The sequence below is a fragment of the Lepisma saccharinum genome, chromosome 21 (assembly GCF_977018435.1).
Source record: "Lepisma saccharinum chromosome 21, izLepSacc3.1, whole genome shotgun sequence".
NCBI lineage: Eukaryota > Metazoa > Arthropoda > Insecta > Zygentoma > Lepismatidae > Lepisma > Lepisma saccharinum.
In genome coordinates this window covers 60,693,559-60,720,610 of record NC_139249.1, presented here as the reverse complement: position 1 = coordinate 60,720,610, position 27,052 = coordinate 60,693,559, and the positions used below count along the sequence as shown (strand labels likewise).

The 27,052-nt window shown below is 37.9% G+C and overlaps 1 protein-coding gene across 4 annotated transcripts in view; it reads left to right on the top strand.

Annotated features, from left to right (window-relative positions):
- The window catches only part of LOC146004332 (uncharacterized), a 381,568-nt gene that overhangs the window by 16,477 nt on the left and 338,039 nt on the right, over positions 1–27,052 (top strand). For 3 of the 4 annotated variants that reach the window (XM_083143104.1, XM_083143102.1, XM_083143103.1), the window contains exon 2: positions 19,463–19,639. The exons of the other annotated variant lie outside the window; for it this stretch is intronic. In XM_083143104.1, the coding sequence (XP_082999230.1) occupies positions 19,509–19,639 (131 nt within the window). In that variant the 5' untranslated portion in view covers positions 19,463–19,508. The remainder of the gene's footprint in view (positions 1–19,462; positions 19,640–27,052) is intronic. 4 annotated transcript variants of the gene reach the window in all.

The window sequence follows — 27,052 nt, the reverse complement described above, 5'->3', positions numbered from 1 at the left end:
AAAGGTAGCGATATGTCAGACTTGCGTGTACGAAAAAAGCCGTGAAGCAATTTTACAATACTGGACCCTTCTCCAATTTCGTTCATATTTCGCATACTCAGTAATTTAGGGCTCCTAATCACGAATCTGAAGTTAATATTTGGCGCTCACGTGTTGAATTTGCAAAAAAAAGGGGGTCCGTGATCGCAACAGGCAATGAACGATTGCTCATTATTTATAGGAAGATTTTGCATTTTGAATATTTTAAGAACGAAATATATATTCTAAATTTTAACTATGTTTGCCTAACCTAACCTTAGCTTACCATGAATGGTTTGTGGGGCTATGTGGGAATGGTTTTTGGGTATTAGTTTACTATCGTTCGGACAGATTTCTTCATTTCTACAGAAGAAACTACTTACCATAATAAGTTCCTGTAGTATTGTCTAACATCTGGAAGGTGTTTTGTGTGATGTGGGAATGTTTCATAGCGGAAATTCAACCATTGACGCATAGCCCCATTCATACATAGCCCCACGAACCATTTGCGGTAAGGTTAGGTTAGGTAGGGTCACAATAGGTTACAATAGTTAAAAATTGGTTTCGAAATAAATATGCGTAGCCCCACACACCATTCTCGCATAGCCCCACAAACCATTTGCGGAAACGTACGTTCTTCAGTTACAAAAACACTTTTTTAAAAAAAAAATGATCAAAAAAACGTGAATACACATTAAAAAATGATCCGCGAAGCAGATAGATAAGTAGAAATGTCAATAATTGACGAAACTCAGAAGTTATAGGTGTCCGAAGGATAGTAAACATTTACCAGTTTTTGTTGTGGGGCACCGTTAAGAAATGTAAGTATTGAATACTTTAAGAACGAAATATATATTCTAAATTTTAACTATGTTTGCCTAACGTAACCTTACCATGAATGGTTTTTGGGGCTATGCGGGAATGGTTTTTGTTGTGGGGCACCATTAAAAAATGTGTTTCGTAGCACTTGAGTGACAAATTTTAACTACACAATCATCATTAAGTGTCCTAAATTATTGACTATGCAAAATATGAATGAATACCCCAGTATTATTAATATGTACCCAACTGAAAGTGACTATGAAATAGCTTTTTTCAAAGCAAAACTTTCGAAATGACTTCATTTCCTACCTTCAAAGATGCCATCTTCCTCCCACCAACAACTCACAGATTACTGAACAACTGAATGCTCCCTACACTGTTGCCAAACTAACCTGTAATTAAATTAGTCCACATTCCACATACTCTTCCCCTTCTGAGTTGTCACTCTCACTTCCCTCATTTTCCTCTGGCTGCTCGCAGTTTTTCAGGGGGTTATATATCATTCCGGCGAGTTTGAAAAAGTCAACTGTACAGTCCAAACCTAATCGACTGCACCTCTTCAGAAACATGTATTTGGCCAAGTATCCTTAGAAGAAAACATTCTTCGTGCCATAAGAATTGAAATTAACTTTTGCATGCCTCCAGGTCAATTCTATTGTATTAGTGTGAGCCCCAGTCTCCACATCCACGAAGCTCACACTGTGGTTTACCTTGAAATGTTCAAAACCTTTGTCATTCAGGTTATCATACACCTTCCTACAGTCTGATATTATTGTTGTACCCGGTAGAATCCAGCATAATTATATTCACTAAGGTGTCAGCGTCCCTCCTCTTGACTTCTACTAGAAAGCACCATCCAATTCCTCTCTCAATACCGCCGAAAACCCACTGCCCTTCAACCCGATGGTGCTTTCTATGGCCAAACTTCGACTCGTCAATTTCTACCACTTTGCCGACACCTCCAATTTTCTCACGATTTTTGTAGAATGCATGCTCTACAAACTCCCGACAAAATGAAGACCAGTCAACAGCTGTTTTAGATGAAATTTCAGCCTGATCACAAATAACGTTTAATGTGCAATTGGACGCCCACGGATTGACAAAAATGCATAATTGTAACAATGATAATTTTGATTTACAGAAGAATGTTTCCTTTCTAATTGATAGAGAGTAATTTTTCTTCGTTAACACAACCTTCCCTTTACACTTCCATGAATACTTATCTCTTGACACATCATCCTTGTTCAAATTTAATATGTGGACACATAATTCCCTTCTTTAGGCACAACTCCAAAATCCATTAGTTTGTTAATGAGTCCATGCCCTTCTTCCTCCACACTCCACTTATACAACTGTATTACATTAACAATTCTCTCTTCTGCCATTGTTCCACCCTGAATGCAATCCTAATAACAATGCAACAGTGTGGCAATGCTGTAGATAACGTAACGAATTTCGAACCTCACTTGTTCATATGAGCAAATATGGTTTCCAATTGTTGTTGATGTTTCGAGAATCATCGTGGTAAATCACAATGTCATTTTACAACTTCTGCACATTAATTTACAATTTCTACACGTGACAACCAAATTTTAACTGCAAATACGTCATCAGGACTCCATAATTAGTGAGTATTAGAGTTATTAGCGAAATTATGCCTTTTTTTTTCGTATTGTAAAATCATAACCTTCTACGTGTTATTTTGAAAGTTCCACACGAGAGCGCCAATTTTTAACTTCAGATTCATTATTGGGACACGTCAAAATGGCATATAAAATCTAGAAAAAAATATCCACATACAACACAGGAATGCAGAGTCCACCTGCACTCGATACCGGTCAGTCGGCAACTGACACGAAAAAGCACTGCTGTCTTGGGGAGGGCCTGGAAGGGCGAAGAGAGGGAGGGGAGCCTACTAACCGTTACTTCCACGTAAAATTTATGTACACTATCTTTCTAGGGTTAGCGAACATATTTTTGTGTCTGAACAGTAAAACACCAGGGTCTCTAATGCATCATTTTAATATGAGATCTGGGTAGTTATAAATACTTATGTTTGAAAACTAATTTATAATACTGTGCAAATAACATGCATTATATTGTGCTATGCATTTCACCTCAACCAGGCAGGCCTTTAAAATTATAATAATTTAAGTTTCTTCTTACCCAGAATATGAAACGACCAAAGTCCACACATCATCGTTCAACATAACTGCAACATTGCAGACCTGTAATAGTAGAGAAAGTGTTTTGTAACCAATAAGTTATTGTCACAGAAAGGTATCCCACTTTAGATTTTAAAAAAAATGGGACATAGACAAAAAAAAAAGGTTCTGTCCCAGCTAAATTGCCACATGTGGTCAACTTATGGTAGGAACATGAATGCTTTTACTTTAAAAAAAAAAAATCCTCCCTTGGTTATATCGTGGCCAAGATTGTTACCTTGTAATCCAGAGATTCCATGTATATTTGCTGGTGCAGTGAGCACACAGGCTGAGATTGGACAATTAAATTGTTACACACCTACAAGAAAGTACACAATCATATACTGCGTGAGGCACCTAAAAGTACCACCTGAAATAGCGAACAAACCAGAAACAGTAGCGATGAGAGGTTTGTGGAAAACAATAATATCAAATGGGGCTCGTAAATTGGAGGTATGGGGTGGGTCGAAAAATATCGACAAATGGGGCATCTGGAGCAAAGTCATATTTTTTTAAATGGAACGATATACAATAACATGCATAATATAAAAGAGCATACGCAGAGAAACACAACGCCGTTGGTCTCATGCATCTACTGCACATAGGAACGAAGATATGGCCATGTGAAAATATGTAAACAAACTAACAAGTGGCCCACTTGACTGTCAGTACCACGGCATGTACAAGTATGAGATGTCGGAAGCCATTGGACAAGATGAAGACAGAACGTGTTAAAGGAAGAAAAAAATACAGTAGACATCGTCAGCACCATGTATTTGACAGTGTTACAGCATAATGAAAATGACCATGACAGTATGTCGAAGAACCACTGCTTAAGAAGCGAAAACCTGTCAAAGTGTGTGTTCAAAGTGGTGGCCATCAGCTGCGATACAGGCAACGAGGCACCCACGCAAAGATCGATGCACAGAATGTAGCATATCGTAAGGAATGTCCCTACAGGCCGCAGTAATGCGGTGTTGCATATCCTCTGGAGTTGTTGGCACATCCCGGTAGACAATGTCCTTCAGCTTTCCCCACAAAAAAAAGTTTAACGGTGTCAAATCTGGGAAACGAGCCGGCCATTTGACAGGCCCTCCACGTCCAATCCAACGATTTGGAAATGTATTTTCCACACATGCTGTAGCGCGTCTTGCACTGTGAGCTGGGCACCCGTCATGTTGGTACCACATGTCCCTCCTTGTCTGAAGTGGTATGTCCTCCAATAGTACAGGCAGTTCATGTTGTAAAAAACTGTATGTATCGGTCAGCATTCAGTGTCCCTTGTACAAGAAAAAGGGCCTATGAGATGTTCACCCACTATACCACACCACACGTTCACACTCCATGGGCGCTGGCGTTCCACTTGGCGAAGCCAATGTGGATTTGTCACCGACCAATAGTGCATGTTCCTTAGGTTGACATTTCCATGATTGGTAAAAGTTGCCTCGTCAGTGAAGAGGATACGTGACAAATCGGGTGTGTCGTGTCGTAACAACCATGTGCAAAACCGAACACGGTCCACAAAATCATTCCCGTGAAGTTCCTGATGGAGGGAGATATGATATGGGTGAAACTTTGGTGTGTGCAGAATGCGCAATACACTTCGCTGACTCATCCCAGCATCCCTGGCAATTTCACGGGAGCTAACGTGCGGATTCACAGCAACAGCGGCGAGAACATTTGTTGCACCTGCCTCACCTGTAGTTGGCTTGTTCCGCACACGTGCTCGTGGTGTTACACTTCCGGTGTCTCTTAATTTAATAAATAACTTACCAAACAGACGTCGAGATGGCTGTCGTCTGTCAGGATATCTCTCTGCGTACACACGGTAGTCTTCTGAGGCATTCTTTCGGCATTCCCCATAAATCAGGATCATGTCCGCTTTTTTTATGTTTGTGAACACCATAAGCTTCGCTCTTACCACTACGACTGTTTGCTATGAACTAACACGATCTTGTGGACCTACTATCAAAACTTGCTCTGCTTAAAGGCAGTTCTGTCAGGCACCTGAGAAGTCTTACATGCCATTGTACTGACGGTCAAGTGGGCCACTTGTTAGTTTGTTTACATATTTTCACATGGCCATATCTTCGTTCCTATGTACAGTAGATGCATGAGATGAACGGTGTTGTGTTTCTCTGTGTGTGCTCTTTTATATTATGCATGTTATTGTATATCGTTCCATTTAAAAAAATACGACTTTGCTCCAGATGCGCCATTTGTCGATATTTTTCGACCCACCCCATACCTCCGATTTACAAGCTCCATTTGATATTATTGTTTCCCACAAACCTCACATCGCTACTGTTTCTGGTTTGTTCGCTATTTCAGGTGGTACTTTTAGGTGCCTCATGCGGTATATATATAGTCTGCTTCAAAATGATGTGAACGATTTCAACTTCTTATATTTTTTTTAATTTTTCGTCCAAATTGCTTTAAATTTTACATGTAATTCCTAAAACTGTCCAAGTTTTTTTTTATAAAATTTGAACACAGTATCTCACAAATGTTCTATGTGAGCCCCCTTTGTTACCCTGCATACATCAATTCGGTAATCCAATTCCGCCCAGACCCGTTTCAACATGTCTGCATCAACAGTTTGCACTGCAGCAGTAATGCGCTCTTTCAGTTCATTGACATCTGCATGTAGAGGAGGTTTGTACACAATGTCTTTTAGATGTCCCCAGAGAAAAAAATCACAGGGGGGTTATATCCGGGCATCTTGGTGGCCAACGTAGTAACTGTTGATCATTTTGAGTAGATCACCCAATCCAGCGGTCTGGCAGTCTGTTATTAAGGTAATTTCGAACATGGCGATGAAAGTGGCATCGGGCTCCATCCAGTTGATAGATGAAGTTTGCACTGGCACGTTTTAGCTGCGGCATATGCCATGTAGTAAGCATATGTAGGAATGTTTTTCCAGTCACAGTTTCTTTGTGAAAGAAGTACGGACCGTACACTTTGGTTGATGAAATGGCGCAAAACACATTAGTCTTCAGTGAATCACGCACAACTTCAACGATTTGATGCGGATTCTCAGTCCCCCAGATGCGAACATTTTTCTTGTTCACTCTTCCTGTCACATGGAACGTAGCCTCATCACTGAAACAACGTTTGTCAATAAAATCATCATCACCACTGCATAACTAGAAATGACTCACAATAATTTTTGGGGGACGTGTGATCATTATGTGTTAAATGTTGTAACAACTGCACTCGATAGGGATACATCTTTAAACGCCTATGCACTACACGCCAAACAGTTGCTCGAGGCATTGTTAGCTCTTGACTCACTTTCCTTGTAGACTTTTGGGGGCTACATTGAAAACTAGCTCGAACACTCTCGACATCTGCCTCAGACGTGGACGGTCTACCAGACGATTTTCCTTTGGAAATTCAACCGTTGTCTTGAATTTATCATACCACTTACGTATGGAGTTCTTGGATGGTGGTTCTTTACGAAATTTTGTATGAAACTCACGCTGAACACTAACAACAGACCGACAAACGTGAAACTGTAGGACGCAAAAAGCTTTCTCTGCACCACAGTCAGCCATTTTGGAACTTATCACTCTGCCACCTAGTGGAGAAATTTGGAACTACTACGACCATTGCAAACAAAACTCGAGGATATAGTTGAAAGTATTTTCATAGAACTTTAATTGTTGATAAAGTTTTATCGCTCCTGGAAAGTTTCTTATCGTTCAAACCATTTTGAAGCACGCTGTATATATGTATTGGTATCGGCCAATACAAGTGGTATCGGTATTGGTAGAAAGTGGTGTTGCAAAACCACTTCAACAACACTTGGATACTGGTAGATATCAGAAAAACATGTAACTTTTCCTCGTAAACATTACCTCCAAAGTGCTTAGTTTTTGCGTTCTTAAGTTCTTAAAATCTAATGTGTATTTAAGCAACCCAACACTGCAAATGATCGCTCTGACATAACTTCCATGGACACGTGGCAGGGCTGCCACTAACGTCAATCGAGAGTCTTACCTAAGCAAAGTACAAAAGAATAATGATACTTGCAATGTTGTAAGATGTATTTACAGTACTTACAAACTGACCAAAACAAAGAATTTCCAACAAACGTGGACTGAAATTCAAATGTTCATTCTAAAAAGTCTCTATTGTATTCCGACTATCATGCAATATCAATAATCACAAAAGAGGTTTACGACAGATGTTGATGAAATTGACAAACAAACAAATGCTACATAATGTGCTCCCCTCCTCATTTAGAACATGCAAACTTTTAATCAAGTTCATCACACAATATGGGAGCAAGGCCCTTACTGGGAACAAAATAATATTAAGGGTAAAGCATATAATTTTATTGTCTGTGTATGCACTAATTGACTTTTTCCCTGTCATACAACACACCCAAGACTTAATTGTTTTTTTAATTTCTTATGTTCACTGTATCCGAACCAGTACATGTCTCCACCAGGTATCGATTCCAGCGTGGCATCCTTTCCTGTCATATATGTATGATGTATGATTGATATGTGCCATTGCATTTCTGTGTTTACGCCAGTCACAGTGGGTGCAATGGCCATTTGATGTAGCCTATCTTGTTTGGCTGTATAGGTTGTTCACCCTCCCCTCCCCTCCCCTTGTTCCCCTACGTTGCATTGTTTTAGGATGCTGCATATTCTCACTTTTCTTCCCTGGATAAGTTGTAAGCCATTTCCCAACATTGAATATCATCAATTACGTTCATTTTTTCCTACACTCTCCCACAGCGTCAAAATCCTCTCATCTTCTGCAGGATCCATTTTAAAATGGCAAACAAGACAGCTTGCAGCTGGTTAAAAAGATCAGGGATATAAAATTTATAGGTCACACTGGGTGGATAGGATCAGGTCCAAAGGTAAAACTTGTTTTTGCTAGGCCTGGAGCCAAACTGACAAGTGATGAGTGAGTGGGGTGTGTTAATAACAGGGTTGGCATTTTGCCCATATCATTGGGTTTTTTCAGGGTATGTTTGTATATATATTTTAAAAATTAAATTAAATTTTCCCTGACAGTGTTATATTGGAAAATTCAATTTGTATTTTTTTTTAGTTTCAATTTCAATTTCAATTTCAATTTTCCTTTATTAAAGGGCGAATCAGAAACTATTTAATATTTCCTGTTAACATAGTTAAGAATTGACAATCAAGGTCTTACAGCTTGAAATGATTAAACTGAAATCATGCATAAACCGTTCCGCAACAGACCATTGAGGACCCAGGCCTACCTACCGACTGCTGGCCACACTCCCACCTGATCCTACTCTTACAGGGTGACATGTGGTCAGCAGGATGAACCCCCAGTCATCGTTGTAGGATTTACATTTGTTACATTTCCCCAATGAGACTCAAACCTTCACATGTTCCATAGCCAGAGCGTAAAGCATGACCTCACAGCCACAGTGCTATTTGACCAACTGTTTGATTCTACTCTTGCTAGATGGTGTAATAGTTAATATATCTATGATCAGTTCCCAGGGTTGCACATTGCAATACTATACTAATACTTGATAACTTTGATGGTTTAGTAAACCTCCGTTGGGGAGTTGTTAGTACAGCATGCTGCAATGACAGGGTTCCCGGGTTCGAATCCTGGTTTTGACGTGGATGTTTGTTCCAATGATAATACAGAGAGCTGGCCCCCGTGGCGGAGTGGTTGGCAGATTGCGCTAAGACGGCAGGGATCCCAGGTTCGAATCCTGGTCTAGGCATGGATGTTTATAAGTGTTCACTTCACAAAAGTGCCACAAGAAGCGAAGTAAAATAAAAGCAAATCAATCAATTGATAATATAGAGAAAATTCATGTGTGTGAAAATTGAGAAATTAGAGAGAAGGGGGATACTACTGCTTAGGCGTATTACTTTTATTACAAGTGTAAAAAAAAGTAGACAGGCTGGCTGACTGTCATGCAGACAACCTGGGTTCGAATCTTGGGGTGGGTGATCTAAGGTTGGACTTTTTCCAGTCTTGCCTTGCACAAAGCAGCTCTGGAACTCACCCAGCCTAAAATCAATGGGTCCTGGGGTTAAAGGTAGCCAGAGTTTGGTTGTGATCACATCACCTTTAAAAAATCGCCGAGATCAGGAATATGTCGTGCCCTGCCCCAATATCCCCTGAATGTGCCTTTATGGTGCGGGGCTATATGCACGGGGAACTATACCTTTACCTACTATACAACATACGGCAGCTACACACACACACTTTTAAATCTGCTTCAATACAGTTTGATCACAGTTGTGTTTTCTTATTATTTTTGTGGATGTTTCAAGTTTATATATCTTCTCCATGTATTAACTATGCCAAAATGATAAGGCTGACATATTTTATTGTCTTGACTGATTTCATCCAATTGAAATACCATATCAATCCTCCAAAATATCTGGTTGCTACGAAACTAACAGTTCCCATGGACAAACCATTAGTGTTCCCATTTGGATTCCAACATACATATGCAGTATATTGGTAAAGAAATTTTTTGTCAAGAAGCTTAAAAAATACCCTAAAATATTTAAGTCTCCATTCTTTATGTCCAAAAATTTAGTTTAGGCAGATATTTGAAAGTGGCATCAGAATTTGGAGCTACCTCAGAATATAAAAAATCAATTTTTGAACCGCCATCTTGAAATTCTTTCAACAAATGCAAAATAAAATCATTCCGTCGCTGTATCTATTTGCGACATGAATTTCAGCTTAAGAACTCTAAATTTGATACAGATACCGTGGTCTCAAAATTGGTGACTTTCCCCCACCCTTCCTAAACCACACACTATATTACAGAGTTTTTATTAAAAACTTCAAGCTCAAGTGATGTCCTAATGTAGCTGAGACTTGGTTTTCTTAATCTACGAAAATCCAACCTCAAATATTTGCATAACTTAAAGCTCTCGCAAGGCATGTTAAATCAGTCTGTCGTCTACTACCTTTACACATGATGACAAATTTTTCTCAAGTACAATATGACATCAATCCTCTAAGTTATCTTGTAACTCTAAAAATTGGAACTCAAAGCTTGACATTTATGGCAAAATGTATGTTTGCGATTTTAGCACCACTCCTCTCCTAATCTATGAAATATAATTTTAAAAGCTTTACTGCAAATTTGTGGATCGACGAATTATCCACCATGACTGAAATTTTAGTTCCTTATACTCTTAAAATGTATTGTAGACAGTTTTGGGGGAAAAGAAAGCATGGTATATAGCATGCCTTCAACATGAGGAAAATCAGTTTTTCATTCACCATCTTGAAACACATTGTTCAATTTCACTCACATACAGTGGCGTGATGTAATTTTTTTTTTCAATCCGCTCAAAGATCTATTTAGCCACAATCACTCCTAGAAAGAACTACCACTCATGAGAGAGTTACCGCGAAAATCCAGTGAGTCGAGCCTTGTCAACCATCTCTTGTTTCTTTGCAAAGAGGTAGAAAGGGGAAGAAGAACCACACATTCGTGTCAGTTTGACGTTTCTGCATTGAGCAGACGACAGAATTCCCCTCCTCCAGCGGTGGGAGGAAGTCCAAATGTACGTACTACTGTTGCCAACTTAGTTTTTTGGAGCAAGGTTTGTCCAAATCACGAATCGCATCAAGAACTTATTTTTTCGTCTATTACTAAACGGTCTCAGTTGTAGTTAAATCCAGCTTTGGCTTTGCAGTCTAGCTCTTGTTGCTTCAGAGAAATAGTATCCCCGTTTTAGGTGGGATTTAGCTCTTTTCTGGAAATCCAATGTGACAACACTTGCTGATCCTGTAGGCCGCAGCGGCAACATGACCCCTAAACAGGCATTTGAATAACCCCCTAGCACACTTGCCTCCAAGTCTTTCCCCGGTGTTCCCTTGCATTGGCGGGTGCCCTTTCCTCTTGTTGCCTCTTGAGAGTAGGGAAACGGCCTGTCTCTTTGCTTTTGTCGGCTGCAGGAAAAATGTCCTGTGCAATATACACTCAACTGCAACGCTGTCGGTTAACTTATTTAACAATGTTGTTATTTTATTGAGAAAAATAACTTTTTAATTTCTTTAGATTTTGCTGTTACCTGCGGTAACACCGGTTACAAGTAATGTCACAATCCTCCTGAAAATTTTATGTACAAAGTTCGGAATTGTAGTCTAAAAAGGTTTGAAAATGTCAAAAATTGTCAAAATATGAAAGTGCTCGTATTTACTTTAGTACCTACCTACCTACATAATTCTCCTTTGTAATGTAATATACATGGAAAAATGTATTGTAAAAGTTGATCATCACAGGTAAACTTATGTGGCTTGCCCACATATAGAAGTGACTGATATCTAAAGTGCTACCACATTTCAAAATTATAAGCTTTGTTCAATAAATGTTTTATCTAAATATTTCAGACCCTTTTTTTTTTTTTTTGTTTCTTGGATGTATGTTTGTATTATTTGTGTTAAAAGTCTATTTCTAGCATGATTTGAAAAAAAAATGTCCTAAAAAAAAAAACTGTGACTTGTACCACATTAATTATTTTGAGTATTATAAGCTTCATTTTCTGGTTAATAACACCTTGCCCTTGGATAAGACAGAGCATGCAGGCAGAGGGATGCATGAATATAGATTGATGACATATATAGTACTAATCTCCCCTGCCTGGGTTAATAGGTTCATTAAATCATGTTGTTCAATTATTTTGAATGCCTATAATTGATTTTCCTGTGTGATGTTATTCATGATTCCACATGCTTGCTACTATCCGTTCTTTAAGGGTATAAGTTCATTCATGGGCAACCTTGAATAGGTGTACAATCAGAAATAAGAACATTTTACAGTCACGTCTGTAATCCATGGGTGGGATTGATCGGACTTTGGACTAACCTTGTTTTTACATTTGAGTTGGTGTAATACAATCCAAGGAGAAAAGGCTTACTCATTTCTTTTCATTTTATTCAGATACATGTTTTTATTGAACCTCTTCAGAACTGCTGTGACCACTGGTGGCATTTAACACATCATTTCTCGTACGATTAACTGCTACTTCTCTTGAACAAAAATGTTTGTTCTTTTTATTTCAAATTTAATTGTTTGTTGATTACATGTATGAAAGTGTGACATATTTGAATTTGTGGGGTGGAAATTTCTTCAAGAATATGCTTTATATTTGTTATTGGTTGTGACGATTTTCTTGCATTATAAAAACATTATTTTTTTTCATTAAAATAATGTCGTAAAAACTCATCACAATTCGGGTCTCTCTTCTCCTCTAAGTAGGTTCGCAAGTATTGTTACTCAGTTGTTATATGTAATTTCCTGGTAAACTCATAGATGCTTCTGCCTACCAGCAGCCTTGCTTCTAATCGAGGGAAGAGATGACTCACAGTGTTATGTTTGAATACCTGCTCAACAGACATTGGGTAGGAACTACAATCGCGTTATTGACTTGCACCATGCATTGCCAGTGTATACGCCGATACAATACGAACTTGATTCACACAGCATATATACTCTTGATTTTCTACTGGGACTTCAAGGGATGGCTGAGAATTGGTGCCCGCTACTAACTACATTGTATGCTTGGTGTAAGAGAGAATTCAGGTGAGAAATTTGCAGATGTCTTTTTTTCCATTTTGCCCAAAGAATACATAGAGGGACCAGATTGCTTGTGATACGTATCCAGAGACCAGGACATTTATTTTACTTGTAGAAGGACCACGACATGTAATTAATTATGTCTACTTCAGAAATCTACCTTCCATATCTTGTCAATGAGGACTGGACGTAACGACCTTGTTACCAAACTTCAGGAGTGTGCATTATTGCAAGCAACAAGTGATTTTGACTGTGCCCAATTATGCCGAGGTTTCACGATAACATCATGTGCCCATTATAGGAAGTGAAAAGCCCAGGGGTGGGCCCAGCCCAGTTTTCCCCATGTAGGTTTTTTCAGAGAAACCCACCTCAAAAAAACCCACTCAATTTTTTTTTTTTTTAGAAAATAATGTAAATTATTGCTTTAAATAATTGTGAGGTTCTAGAATTGTCAACAGTTTGAGAAAACTTGTCAAATAAAGGCTTAGCCAAGCTTGTAATACTCAAAACAATTAACGTGGTACAAGTCACAGTGTTTTTTTTTCCAGAATATTTTTCTCAAATCATGCTAGAAATAGACTTTTAACACAAATAATACAAACATATATCCAAGAAACGAAAATCAAAAGGGTCTGAAATATTTAGATAAAACATTGAACAAACAAAGCTTATAATTTTGAAATGTAGTAGCACTTTAGATATCAGTCACTTCCGTATTTGGGCAAGCCACATAGTTTTACCCGTGACAATCAATTTTTACAAAATTTAGTATAGGGCAAATGTTCTGTTTTCTTTCCAAAGCCTTGCACTGACACAGTGACCCCTCCCTTCCTCCAGTTCAGTGCATTGATTGAATGTAATGGGTTTCTTGCCCAGGTAGGATAAATGTTATTTGTGCTTAGGAGCTCTATACCCACGAAGTTGAGCACTCTCATACTCTACCACAATTTCATTGTTTCCCTTGAAAATAGAGGGTGTAGGGTTCTCAAGTAAATACAATGCATACGTATACTTTCATATTTTGACATTTTCAAATCTTTTTATAGACTGCAATTTCCAGCTTTGTGCATAAAACTTTCAGGAGCATTGTGACATTACCTGCAATGCAAATTCACAATAAAATTATCGAAAAATAATGCACAATTTAGGTCGAGCATGGGTGGGGTTGAAGGGCAAAGAAAGACAAGTCATCTATTTAGTGACCATGATAACATGTTTCTGCTGCTAGAAACTTGATAGACTGCAAATGTATTACATGTGAGTGAAATTAAAGGATGTGTTTCAAGATTGTGAATGAAAAACTGATTTTCCTAATGTTGCATGCATGCTCTGTACCATGATCACTTTTTTCCCGAAACTGTCTACAATACATTTTCAGAGTATAAGGAACTAAACTATCAGTCATTGTAGATAATTCATCGGTCCGCAATTTTGCAGTAAAACTTTTAAAATTATATTTCATAGTTTAGGAGAGGAGTGGTGCTAAAATCGCAAACATACATTTTGCCATAAATGTCAAGCTTTTGAGTTGCAATTTTTATAGCTACATACAAGATAACTTAAAAGATTGGTGTCATATTGCATTTAATAAAAAAATATCACCATGTTTATAGATGGTGGACAACAGACTGATTTAACGTGGCTTTCGAGAGTTTTAAGTTATGCCAATATTTGAGATTAGATTTTCATAGATTAAGAAACCCAAGTCTCAGCTACGTTAGGACATTACTTGAGCTTGAAGTTTTTAATAAAAACTATGTAATATTGGGTGGGGTGGGGGGGTTATGAAGGGTAGGAGAATGTCACCAATTTTGAGACCAGGATATCTGTAGCAAATTTAGTTTTTAAGCTGAAATTCATGTCACAAATAGATACTCCCAGGAAATGATTTTATTTTGCATTTGCATTTGTTGAAACCATTTCATGATGGTGGATGAAAAATAGAGTTTTCATATTCTGAGGTAGCTCCAAATTGTGTTGCCACTTTCAAATATCTGTGTAAAGTACATTTTTGGACATTATGAAAAGAGACTTAAATATTTTAGGGCATATGGCTTGACAGATATTTATTTTTAAATATAGTGTATATGTATGTTAGGATCCAAATTGGGAGTCACTAATGTTTTTTTTTTTTTTTTCATGGGAACTGTTAGTTTCATAGCAACCAGATATTTTGGAGAATGGATATGATATTCCATTTGGATGAAATCAGCAAAGACAATAAGATATGACAGCCTTAAAATTTTGGCATGGGTAATACACGGAAGAGATATTTTAACTTGAAACATCCACACAATATTGGGAAAACACAACTGTGATCAAAATGTATTGAACCATATTTAAAAGTGTGTGTCCAGCTAACATATGTTGTATAGAAGTTAAAGGTAAAGTTCCCCGTGCACGTAGCATTGTGCTGTGAAGGCTTGAGGGGATATGGCTGTAGGACCCAACATTTTCTCTGTATTCTCATTGGAACAAACACAAACATCCATGTCCGAACCAGGATTCGAACCTGGGACCCCAGGCATTTCAGTGTGCTATGCTAACCAATCTGCCACGGAGGTTGACTAAACCACCAAAGCTTATCAAGTATTGGTATAGTATTGCAATGCGCAACCCTGGGAACTCATCATAGATCTATTAACTGCTATCCCATCCAGCAAGAGTAGAATCAAACTGTTGGTCAAATTTTTCTGAATATAGTATTTTAGATAACTTAATCATCTTTGGCTGTGTGGTCATGCTTTTGGGCTCCAGCTATGGGACGTGTGTAGGTTTTAGTCTCCTTGGGGAAATGTAAGTTTTCTCCTGAGATTTCGGCCTGTGTATGAACACTCACCGTCATGATTAAATTGGGGGAGCTATGAATGAGTAGTGTACCCCGATCATGAAAACCTTCAACGATGACTGGAGGTTTTAATCGTTCTGACCACACGTCACTTCATAACTGATTGGATGATCTCCCACCTCAGAGTAGGATCAGGTGGGAGTGCAGCCGGCAGTTGGTAGGTAGGCCTGGCCCTCAATGGTCTATTATGTATGGCACGGGTTATGTATATTTTTAGTTTATAATCATTTCAAGGTGTGAGACCTTTCATTGTCAATTCTTAACTATGTTAACACAAAATATTAAATAGTTTTTGATTCAGTGAACTAAAACAATACAAATTGAATGTTCCAATATATTACTATCAGGGAGAAATGTATTTCATGTTTAAAATATATATATTTTTAAACATAACCTGAAAGAAAAACAATAAAATCCAGTTTTGGTCAGGTTTTATCTGAAAAAAAAAAAAACCCACAAAAAACAACCGGGTTGGGCAAAATGCCAACCCTGGAAAAGGGTTAATCACACCTAAAGTGTGAAATATTGGAATATTAATGTGCATTAGTCAATAATTGTTCCCTTGGTGCACTGAATGTGCGCAAGTGTCAACACTTCTTTGAATGATGATAATAAACATTTATTTATTGCGTGGGTTGCAATTTTGCATGGATCATCTCAGTTCACACATTGTATGCTGTGTACATCTAATTTTTTTGTTATTCTCCATTTTTTATTCTTTATTTTATTACATGAAATATTACATTGATTACACGTGAACCTTAACAAAAAACAACAATTACTTGACACATTAATAATTACAAATATAATTTCTTACTGTGTTTCTTGAATATTAACTATACAATACAATACATATGACTGGAAGTCAATTTTAACATTTGGTTGAGCTACCTTTGGCCTTTATCAGTACTTGGATTCGTCTTGACATACTATCAATGCATGCTTGTACTGTCTCCTTCATATGAGGATGGTGATTCCACACTTGAATGATTTTTTCAATTAGGCCAATTCTTGTCGTAATTGTTTGCTTTGCCACTTCTTTTTTCACTAGGTACCAAACATTTTCAATTGGGTTCATATCCTGGCCAGGGCAAGAGAGGAACATTTTCACTCTGTAGAAACTGTTTTATTGATTTTGCGGTATGGGATGAGGCTCCATCCTGCATGAATACAAGTGGTTCTCCATTTGGTAACAACTCTCTTACTTGAGGTAGCAACTTTCTTCTAAGCACTTCCCTATACTGTTCTTGCCTCATTGTTCCTTGAACCAAATACAGACATCCTGTACCTTTGCACTAATGACTGAACATATCGTAACTTATATTGGATGTTTGACAGTCTGCACAACACAACCAGGATTGCATTTTTCACCTGGACGTCTTCTCACAAACAGAGATTTATTCCCCAAGATTTCAAACGTGCACTCATCACTAGAGCAAATAGATCTACAAAAGTTCAAATATTTTTCTTTGTGAGCTTTTGCCCAATGAAAACATTTAGGAATCATAGCAGGGGTTAATTTTGGCTTCTTAGCAGGTCTGAGTACCTTTATTTTCATATCAGAAATCCTAAGCCTTACTGCTCTTTCAGATGCAAGAACACCACTCTTTTCAAGTTTATCTTTAAGTTCCTATGTTCCTCGCAAATCTTTTTCGTGAGGCAAATGTTCCTCAAAGAGCTTAAGGATCTTGGAGTAAAAATTGTTTTACGCCCACATCTGTTTTTCCTTTGTGGCTCACACTCTCCACCATATTCAATTTCATTCTCTATTCGCCTCACAGATGCTTCAGATACATCAGATCTTCAAGAAATCTCTCGATTAGAGAACATTTCATTACTGTCTTAATTTCAGCAATCTTTCTCGGTGTCAAGTCACTTTTTTTTTACCATGACTCCCTAATGTTAATAATTAAATTTTAAAAATATACTGACAGTGTACAAACACAATATCACTGCAAAATTTAGAACAAATACGATTCACTATTCGCAAGACGTCCTCCTCTCAACAACTTAGCTTGAATTGAACTGCAGCATGTTCGATCAACAGCAATGATGTTTGGTGTTGACGGTATTGTATTGTTTGTAACAACAACAGTACATCCTCTTTTCATATTGATCATTGCAATAATCAAAAGTTCAGCCACAAAGAATCCCATTGCAACATTTTTAATGTGAAAAGTAAGAGAACTGTTAAAAGTGTCCACTGTGTCAAATTACATTACTTTGTATTATTATTATTATTATTATTATTGTTATCAATGTTGTGCAGGAAAGTGCATTTGTATGTATTACTCATATCTGCCAGGATTCAAATAACGTACAGGAAACTTTTCAGATAACTAATGGTCAATTTGTACAAGTTTCCCCTTCAAAACTCTTATTTTCAAAAAAAAATTGCAATGCGTCTAATAATATGGCCAGGGGCTGTAGAAGGTGCAAATATACTAAGTCATAGTGTAAGAATATACCAGCATTTAATATTAAGAGATAGTAGATAATCTGGTAGTATTTACCTTGGTGTTTAATCTGAGAGATGTATGTGCTCCCTCGATTGCCGAATTTCTGAATTGGTTGAATGTTACAAAAGAGAATTTACTACTTCACCTTTCAAGTGCTTTCTGTTATTGTGCATTTTTGTAAGTACCATTTAGGGACCCTTGATAGAGCTAGAAGTGGCTCGTTGAACTGCAGGCCGGATGCTAGTAAAGTTAAATAATTTGTACATATTAGGTTGTGCATTTAACATGGCCATATTTGATGCTCCACAATTGTTCCAACCCACCTAATACTTTACATGGTTAAAGATTTTGAAAGATGAACTTTTCAATTGCATGAATTATTTGACATGGAGAGATAAGATGAGTTTTATTTTGAATGAAATGTTTATTGGATTCAGAGGAAGTATGATGTTGAGATTGTATCTTGATACAGGCAGAGTTAGATGAAGTAAAAAGAGAATTTTCTTATGAAATTATGTTTTGCATACCCTTTCAATCCCCACTTTAAGCCAAAATCATCATTAAAATTTAAAAATGTAGTATCACTATGTTTCTACACTTGTAATTTATCATAAGAAAACAATACATTTATCAGGAGGGAAAAAGAGTGTTGGCAGCTAACTGTTCCTAAGTAGCCTAATGTAGTTAATTTCTTGAATTTGTGTACGGTACCACAAATATTCATTCTGTGCAAAACAATTGCGTTGTCAGGGATTTAAGAAAAATTCAAGAAAGGTATGAGAAAAACAAAATTTCATGGAGAAAATGTGTTTTTTAAATTTTGACCACCTCTGTTTGACACTTATTTAGTGCATCATGAGGAGAATTTTTTCAAACAAGACTAAGTTCCTTCTCATATCCTATCATGCATTTTTAGTACATATTATTGCATAATTCACACACACACATACATTCATTGCCATGTGCCACCACTCTCATAACCAATATTTGGAGCCACAAGTTAGGCAACACTGCTTCTTCTTCTTCGTCAGTTGCGACCATCAGTTCTCACCCAGGGATGAGAGAAGTGACACCAAATTGTACACGTCACTCTAAATAAAATTCATAGATGTTCAAATTAAAATGTCCAAAACTTCAATACTTATTCATGGGTGTTGCATACTTATTCGTACAAATAAAAATAATATTGTGTTGGGTCCTATTCTCACATAGATAGTGATAAGTAAATTATCTCACAACAGAATGCCTTTACCGATGACAGCAAGAACTCAGCTGCAAGGCATAGCTACACAGATTGTTATTTTACTACAATGGTGCAAATTTGCATTCACCCAAGGTCAAAATCCTTTGAGAAAAGAGTAAATAATTTCGTTTTTTTTTTTTTTTAAATTTCTTTCTTCACTGCACGTTCAAAGAACACAGATTTGGAAACCTGGGTGTTAAAGGTCAAACCTTCTGATTAACTCAAATGAGACAAATAAGGAAGTATTGTATAAATAATTGTTAAGTACACTTTTATTTTATGCAGTTATTTCTTTGTTCTTGACAGGTATTTGTATACATTGAAGATATAACTGTAAATTGTCAGAACGAAAATGGATGATTACCAGAAACTTACAGATGAAGAAATATTGAAAACATTTGAAAGTTTGAAAAAGGAGCTAATGGCAGAGCTTTCTAAATTGCCTGAATCAATTCGAAATGAAGCTGTTCATTTGAATATAAGGTGAGTTGCATGAATGCTAAATGTATTTCAAATTTCACAAGCAATTTATGTTATATACATCTTCGATCTCTTCCACGTCTATATGTTATTCCACTTCTTGATTTGCCTTCTGATCATTGTAATTAGATGTTTGATGAATAGTATTCTGAGCAAATTTATCCAGGTTGTCACTGTAGGGTAAATATTATTAACGATTATTTTGTATGTGAATACAGTGTTTATGTGCATATTATATGGATGTCCACTTTTAGTGCTGCTAGAATCTAAATCAGATTTAGTGAGCAAGATGATTGAGTAAATCATCTAAACGCACAGCCATGAAAATAGGTGACTGGACAGAATTGAGCTGGTGCCACATGTTGGAAATGCAAAGCACATTACTCATTGGTTCCCATGCACTGTGTGGCTTCCACGGGACTGTATGGCCTAGTTTGAGCATCAGACCGACCTCTCTCTGGGGCATACAGTTGTCATCCCTGACCTTTCAAGCAAATACTGTCAGTTTGTATCACATGGATTACAAAGGCCAACTCTACAATGAGACCTTTCATTCTCTAAACCCTCCGAACACATAGGGTTGTGCTCCGTCGTGGCAATAGGGCAAACTTCTGCAACCCATCTAATTTCATGGCCATGCGATTAAGTGCCTTTCAGAGTCATGTTCCATTTGGGGTAAAAATATATGAATTTGAGGCATGTTCATATTACACCCATGTCCAAAAGTCAAGCAAATTAAAATATTAGGAAACAGATCATTACCGAAAGGTGCACACTTGGAAATCTCCTGGCTGCAACAGCTTGAACTTTCTGATAACTGAAGTGGCATTACTGTAAAACTGAAACAAAAGAACTCTGATGTACATCAAAGTACAGGGCATAAATCATGGTAACTATTTTTTCTCGCAAGAATGCAGGACCAACACTATAATTCCAATAGAAGAGGACATTGTAGGTCATGTGTACCAGAGGTTGTCAGGGAAGTGCCATATAAAATTAGTAAAAAATGTGTTTTACTCACAAGGCTATACAGGCAGTACAAAAACAAAAGACATGTACACAAATTGCCCTATGAATCCTCAAACTATTTAAACTAGTTCCCCAGAGTGTTCACAACATGCTGCCAATGATGTGAGAGGCATCGAATACCAATACCATTCTCGTGTGAGCAGTGGCGTGCGGTGCTAAATCAGGCAGGCGAACAGGTGACCTGCACTTGCCCCCCCCCCCCCCCCCAACCTCCCATGGCTGTCGTAATATAATGCAGTAGACCAAGTAAAATTCAACCCTTTATGAAATGAACTAAATAAATATACGAGACATGTGTTACAAATTGTCAGAAGTGACATACATGAAGCACATTAAAATTATGACAATAACATTGTTAAAGCAAATATGATATAATGTAAAGAAAACATTAAAAACAAAATTGTTGATGCACAACAAAGAAAGAAATAATGAAAGCAATTTATGAGTGATCAGAGGAAATAAATGTTTGGTCAAATCCTGTTTCATATCTCTATTTGTAGATTACGTTGACATTTTTTTTGTAGAGTTGAGTATTCTTGTAATTCAAACAACCTCAATGAAATAATTACATTCAGATGGCCGAGTTTTTTCATGACGTCAGTTAGATTTGTAGAAATTGTGACAAAACCCGAACTGTTCCAAACTCCCTTCTCAGGAACAAACAAGGACAACAATAATTTGCCGCTGGAAGAGTATCCAGTTAATCATTTTACAGAGTTGTAGTAACTTGTTTGAAAATGACTTGTGTATGATTTCGTTTTAGTCTTTAATCCAGTTAGGATAGGTATTGGTTTGCTGTCTTTTCTGTAAAGTTCAATGAACTAAAAGCTTTCGTCTTCGTCTTCAGCCGGTCGATCATACAACATTCACAACCCTACGCTCGCAACATTCACTTTCTTGTCCTGCCGCTGCATGCATCTTGGGCCTTGGCTTGAGGCTGGTGGAACAGATGGATGCGAGCTGTTCCCTCAGAAGCTATTTTGCATTTAGCAGACGCTTAAACTATAGAACATTTTTCCAGTTTGTTATGAATGACAGACACAATTTTGCAATGAAATTAGGAAAATATGGACTTACTACACTCAAAACTATCACTATGACGCAATTAAACTTTAGCTCATAGCAAGAATTCGAAGGAAAAGGAATTCGCTATGTCTCTCGCAGGGAACAACTAGAGAGTTCAGCTTCCATGGTGAGGATCGTTTACCTTCGCGCATAGTCGGAAATACTCGGCATCAGGCCGTAGAGGGATGAACGACGAGGGTAGGTGAAGTAAACAAACGCCCAATCACGGTGAATGTTTTTCTTCGGCGTTACTTTTGGAAATGTTGATTTCGGAAGAAAGAAGTGTTCTTATTATGTTATTATAGATAATTTAAATAGCTTCAATGGGCGATAAGTAGGAGGGAACAGCCTGTTCCCTCTGTTCCATGGAGGGACCGCCACTGCGTGTGAGTCAGGACATCTCATGTTTCATGGTGATGACAATGTCATTTTGTGTCCAAAACCGTCTCCTGCGCATGTGTTCCTTTACTTTAGGTATGAGGTCGAAATCATATTGGGATGGCATGTTCTCATGCCCTCAGTGCGATAACCATACTTCACACTGCCATCTAGCTGGCCCCCGTGCCAGAGTGGTTAGCACATCGCGCTACAATGCCAGGGGTCCCGGGTTCAAATCCCAGCTTGGGCCTGGATGTTTGTGAGTGTCCATCAATGTCATCAGGTCATCACTCATCTCCATCTTCACAAATTAGCCAAAAGTGACACAAAAAGTGAAGTAAAATAAAGCAAATTAACTAATCACACTGCCATCTAAAGACAAAATGTTCTACTACTTGTGACTCACTCTTCGGAATGCAAGATCTTACTTGTAATGTACTATAGTTACTTTTGTTTTTGTACTGCAATGTAGCCTTGTGTCTAATACACACATGTAGAACAATACTTTTTTTATGATTTTTTTTGGGACTTCCTTACCAACCTCTGGGAGTTATGACCTGCATTGTCCATACAGTGTCCTTTTCTATTTGTGTATTTCAAATTTTTGTTCTGTTCCTGTATTCTTGCCAAAAAATGTTGCTATTACTTATTACTATGCATAAGCCACGGTCATCTAGTTGGTAGGGTGTGAGACCCGAGTTAGATTTCTGGGGTGTGGGATCTAAGGTCAGTATTTTTCAGGCCTTGACCCTGCATAAAATTGGCCCTGGGGCTCCCCCAGCCTTAAATCAATGGGTAACTGGGGAAAAGATAGCCAGAGCATGGCGCTTCACCTCCAAAATGGCCAAGATTGAGAATGTGTGGAGCCCCAGAGCGTGACGCTTCACCTCCAAAATGGCCAAGATTGAGAATGTGTGGAGCCCTACCTCCTCATCCACTAGATGTGCCTTCATGGCATGGTGATGTGTACACAGGGAGCTTTACCTTTACCTTTGCCATGACTTATAACCAAACCCTCATGCAAAAAACATTAAGGTAAGAACTATATGCCAAAGACAAAGTAAAGAAATAAATATAGTCAGTGTGAGGGTTCCATAACAACAGGTCAGTTAATAAGGAGTGTGGTAACCCTAATGGGCCGACACATGCTTTGCAGCAATGTTGCATGCTCTCTACGAGGTGGCTCAAGAGTATTGCAGGCAGGTGGTCCCATTCCTCACAAAGACCTGTATGGAGGTGTGGGAGTGCCCTTGCTGGCAGCTGATGGACTGCAACTTGTTTCTCTAATGCATACCATGCATGCAAAATAGGATTCATATCTGTTGACCTCGGTAGCCTGTCAAGAAAATCATCCACCAGGTTGGCTCAGTGCAAACATGCATTATCGTTCATGAATGTGAAGTCTGGCTGCAACTCTGACTAGTCTCATATTAGTAGCGGAAATATACGGATTCACCCGGAAATAATTACAACATAAATGTTTTTGTGCCAGATTGTGCGGAATGGTAGAGTGAATAATATATTAAAAATCCATCATCCAAATGTTTGGGGAAAATCTGCCATCTTGGAAAATGGCGACAAAAATTCAACTTAGAATTTAAAAAAGAAATTAATATCTCGAAAACAGCGGATTGTACACAAAAAGTGAAGATAACCAAAATGAAAGAACAGAAAATTTGCTAAATTATGGTTTTTGTTTGATTGAGCTATCATAAATCTTAATTGAATTACAAAGATTCAAATATTTTCTTTAATTTTTTCAATTCAATGTGATGAACTGAAGGTTTCTGATATTTAATTAGGAACTTAGTGAAAGAACAAGGAATTTTGCCTGATTTAACAAAGAGAATGAATAGGAAACTGTAGCTGACAATACCAACTGGTAATGGGTAACTAATAAATCAAACATTCTGCAATGAGATTTCACAGATTTTCAATTGTCATACTATGTAATTTCAATTTCTGGTAAGTGAAGTATTAAAAACCTTATGTTACTGTACTTTCTGAGACTTTTTTAACCCAACTTTAAAAAAGAAAAATAAAAGGCTTCATTATTCTAAGTATGTAATGTAGCTGCTTAACCTTACTTTGCTACATCAGAAATTTGGTCACATACATTACCTCATATTGACCAAAATGAGTTGGATCTAAAAGTTGAGATTTTTACTGTGAGTTAGGTTCATGCAGGGCTTCCTTTGTGCTAAATTTCAGAATTTTTGAAGGGGACCCATCTGAGATATTTAACCCTGATAACTGTCAAAATTCAATGAACGGCCATGTTTGAGCCCATGCTGTAATAAAGGTTTCCATTTCTAAGCACTGATACTTTATTTGCAGACACCCTCCAGGTAAGTCTACACATGAAAAAAAATTCAAGCCTTAGACTAACCCTTCATTAAAAAAATCAGGCTTAAAAATCCTAATTTCTAACTATTGTTACCCAAATTTCCACCATAATTTTCGTACTTACGATGCAATTTTTAGCAAAACATACTTGAATGTCATAGAAAGTATACTTCATTAGATACAAAATGAATCATGTTTCAGGTCTCTAGCTCTAATGGTTTTTGCGATATTAAGGTTTCTGTAAACTGCTACATGAGCAAAAAAAGACATGCGCCATGTTGGAAAAATGACTACCCCAGGAGAACTAAAGACAATTTTTTTTTTTTGAACATTGGTTTTGATATCTAGAAACATGTACAAACATATGTACAGTCACAGACACTGTCGGCTTGTGATGAATACATTGACTTTCAATGGAATCGTTACAAGCCGACAGTGTCCATGACTGTACTACAGATTATATTTTTCTAAAATTGTCATGCAACCAATTATTTTAAAATTGGTTGATTTGACAGGGACTGACTCTGTTGCCGTGATTAAGAATTCTGTCTGTTTCAATTTGTACACTTCTCCAAATGTTAATTGACCATCCTGAAAGATTTCTAAGTCCAGAAATCATTAATTTGGCAACATAGCTCTGGCAAACCAGCAGATAGTAGCCAACTCTACTGCAGATCCCTCTACTAGGCGAGAAACCCCGTGGTGAAAGATTTACAGTCTTGTTTATAACATTATCTCAGAAACTATATTCGCCCAACATATTAATAGAGAACAAAACGGGAAACTCAAGTATGAGGAATACATGAAGAGAAAACTTGAGATTCACCATGTTAAAATTGGGATCAGAGAAACTGTTGTGAGGTTTGAAACATTGCACTCGCTCGTGGTCCACCTGGAGGAAATCACTGTCAAGTTTGAACACAAAGGGCATAATTTCGAATAGTTTATGCAAATTGTATAACAACACCTTTGGAAAGTACTCTGCAATGAGCAAAAAGTAACAGTGAAAATGTGTTCGTCGCACAGAAAAGTGGTAGATTGCACAGTCATCAACACATTTCAAGGCATTTGCTACAAGCAAAGTTGTAGAGTATTGGTAAAGTACACGCGTCTCAGGTATCTTTTTTCATAGAAATTTATGGGTCGTGGGTTCAAATCCTGAACCATCCATATTTTTTTTTCAAAACTTTTTTTTTTAAGTATGACATTCAGATATGAGGGGCTGTCAATTGAAAACCGAACACCCACCATAAAACACATTCCTTGCAAAAGTTGGCAACACTTGCTCAGGAGATGAGCGTAGTGAAAAGTGTGTTTGTCCGGCATTAGAAATGGAGGCAAGCAAAGAAGAGCAGAGAGGTGTGGTTCGTTTCTTGGTGGCTGAGGGTGCTGGAACACGTGAAATTCATCGTTGCATGTCTGAAGTGTATGGCGAACACTTCATGTCCCTGATAAGTTTGCATGAGTGGCAGAAGAGATTCTGCGAAGGACGCACATCACTGCAAGATGATCTGCACCCGGGACAGGCCCATCGAGCCATTATGCCTGATGTGATTGCGAGGATCGATGGTCTGATCCAGGAAGACCGACGAATCACAGAGGAAGAAATTCGTGTTCAGGTTGACATTAGTCATGGCTCTGTGTATGCCATTATCAAATATCACCTGCAGTTGCGAAAAATTTGCACACATTGGGTTCCGCATCAACTGACGGAGGGACAAAAGATTGACAGAATGACTGCATGTCTGAGTCATTTTCAGCCGTACCACGAGGAAGAGTATGCATTTCTGTCACTCTTGTCACGTATCGTCACAGGTGACGAAACATGGTGCCACCATTTTGAGCCCGAGAGCAAACTGCAAAGACAACAATGAAGACACGTCGATTCTCCCCCGCCAAAGAAATCCAAGCTGTCCATACAAGTTCTGGTAAGGTGATGAGCTTCTTCTTCGACTGCAAGGGCCCTCTGCTTGTCGACTTCCTAGAGTGTGGAGCCACAATCAATGTGCAGAGCTATGCAGACACGTTGCAGAAACTGCGGCGTGCTATAAGGTCAAAACGCCCTGGAATGCTGTCGGACAGAATCATCCTTTTGCATGATAATGCCCGTCCCCATACTGCCAATCTGGTGAGGGATAAGCTTCAGACATTTGCCTGGGAAACGCTTGAACATCCTCCATACAGCCCCAATCTTTCCCCTTGTGACTTCTACATTTTTGGTGACCTGAAGAAAGACATTAGTGGACGTCGGTTTCATTCGGATGAGAAAGTGCAACAGTGGGTGAGGTTGTAGATCCGTCAGCAACCTACCTCTTTCTACAAGACTGGAATTGAACGTCTCGTCTCCCAGTGGGATAAATGTCTTAACACTTGTGGCAATTACTTTTGAATAAAACAAACTCCATTGTCACTTTGTAGCTGGTGTTAGGTTTTCATTTGACTGCCCCTCGTACATTAAGTATGGAGTTCAGTAATTATATAATTCAGAGATGAGATTTATTTCAAAGCACTAAATTCCCTCTTAGTCTAGGCATGCTACATGTGAAAAACCTGCCATTATTTTGAAATTAATTTACTGAACATATCCTTGATTATTTT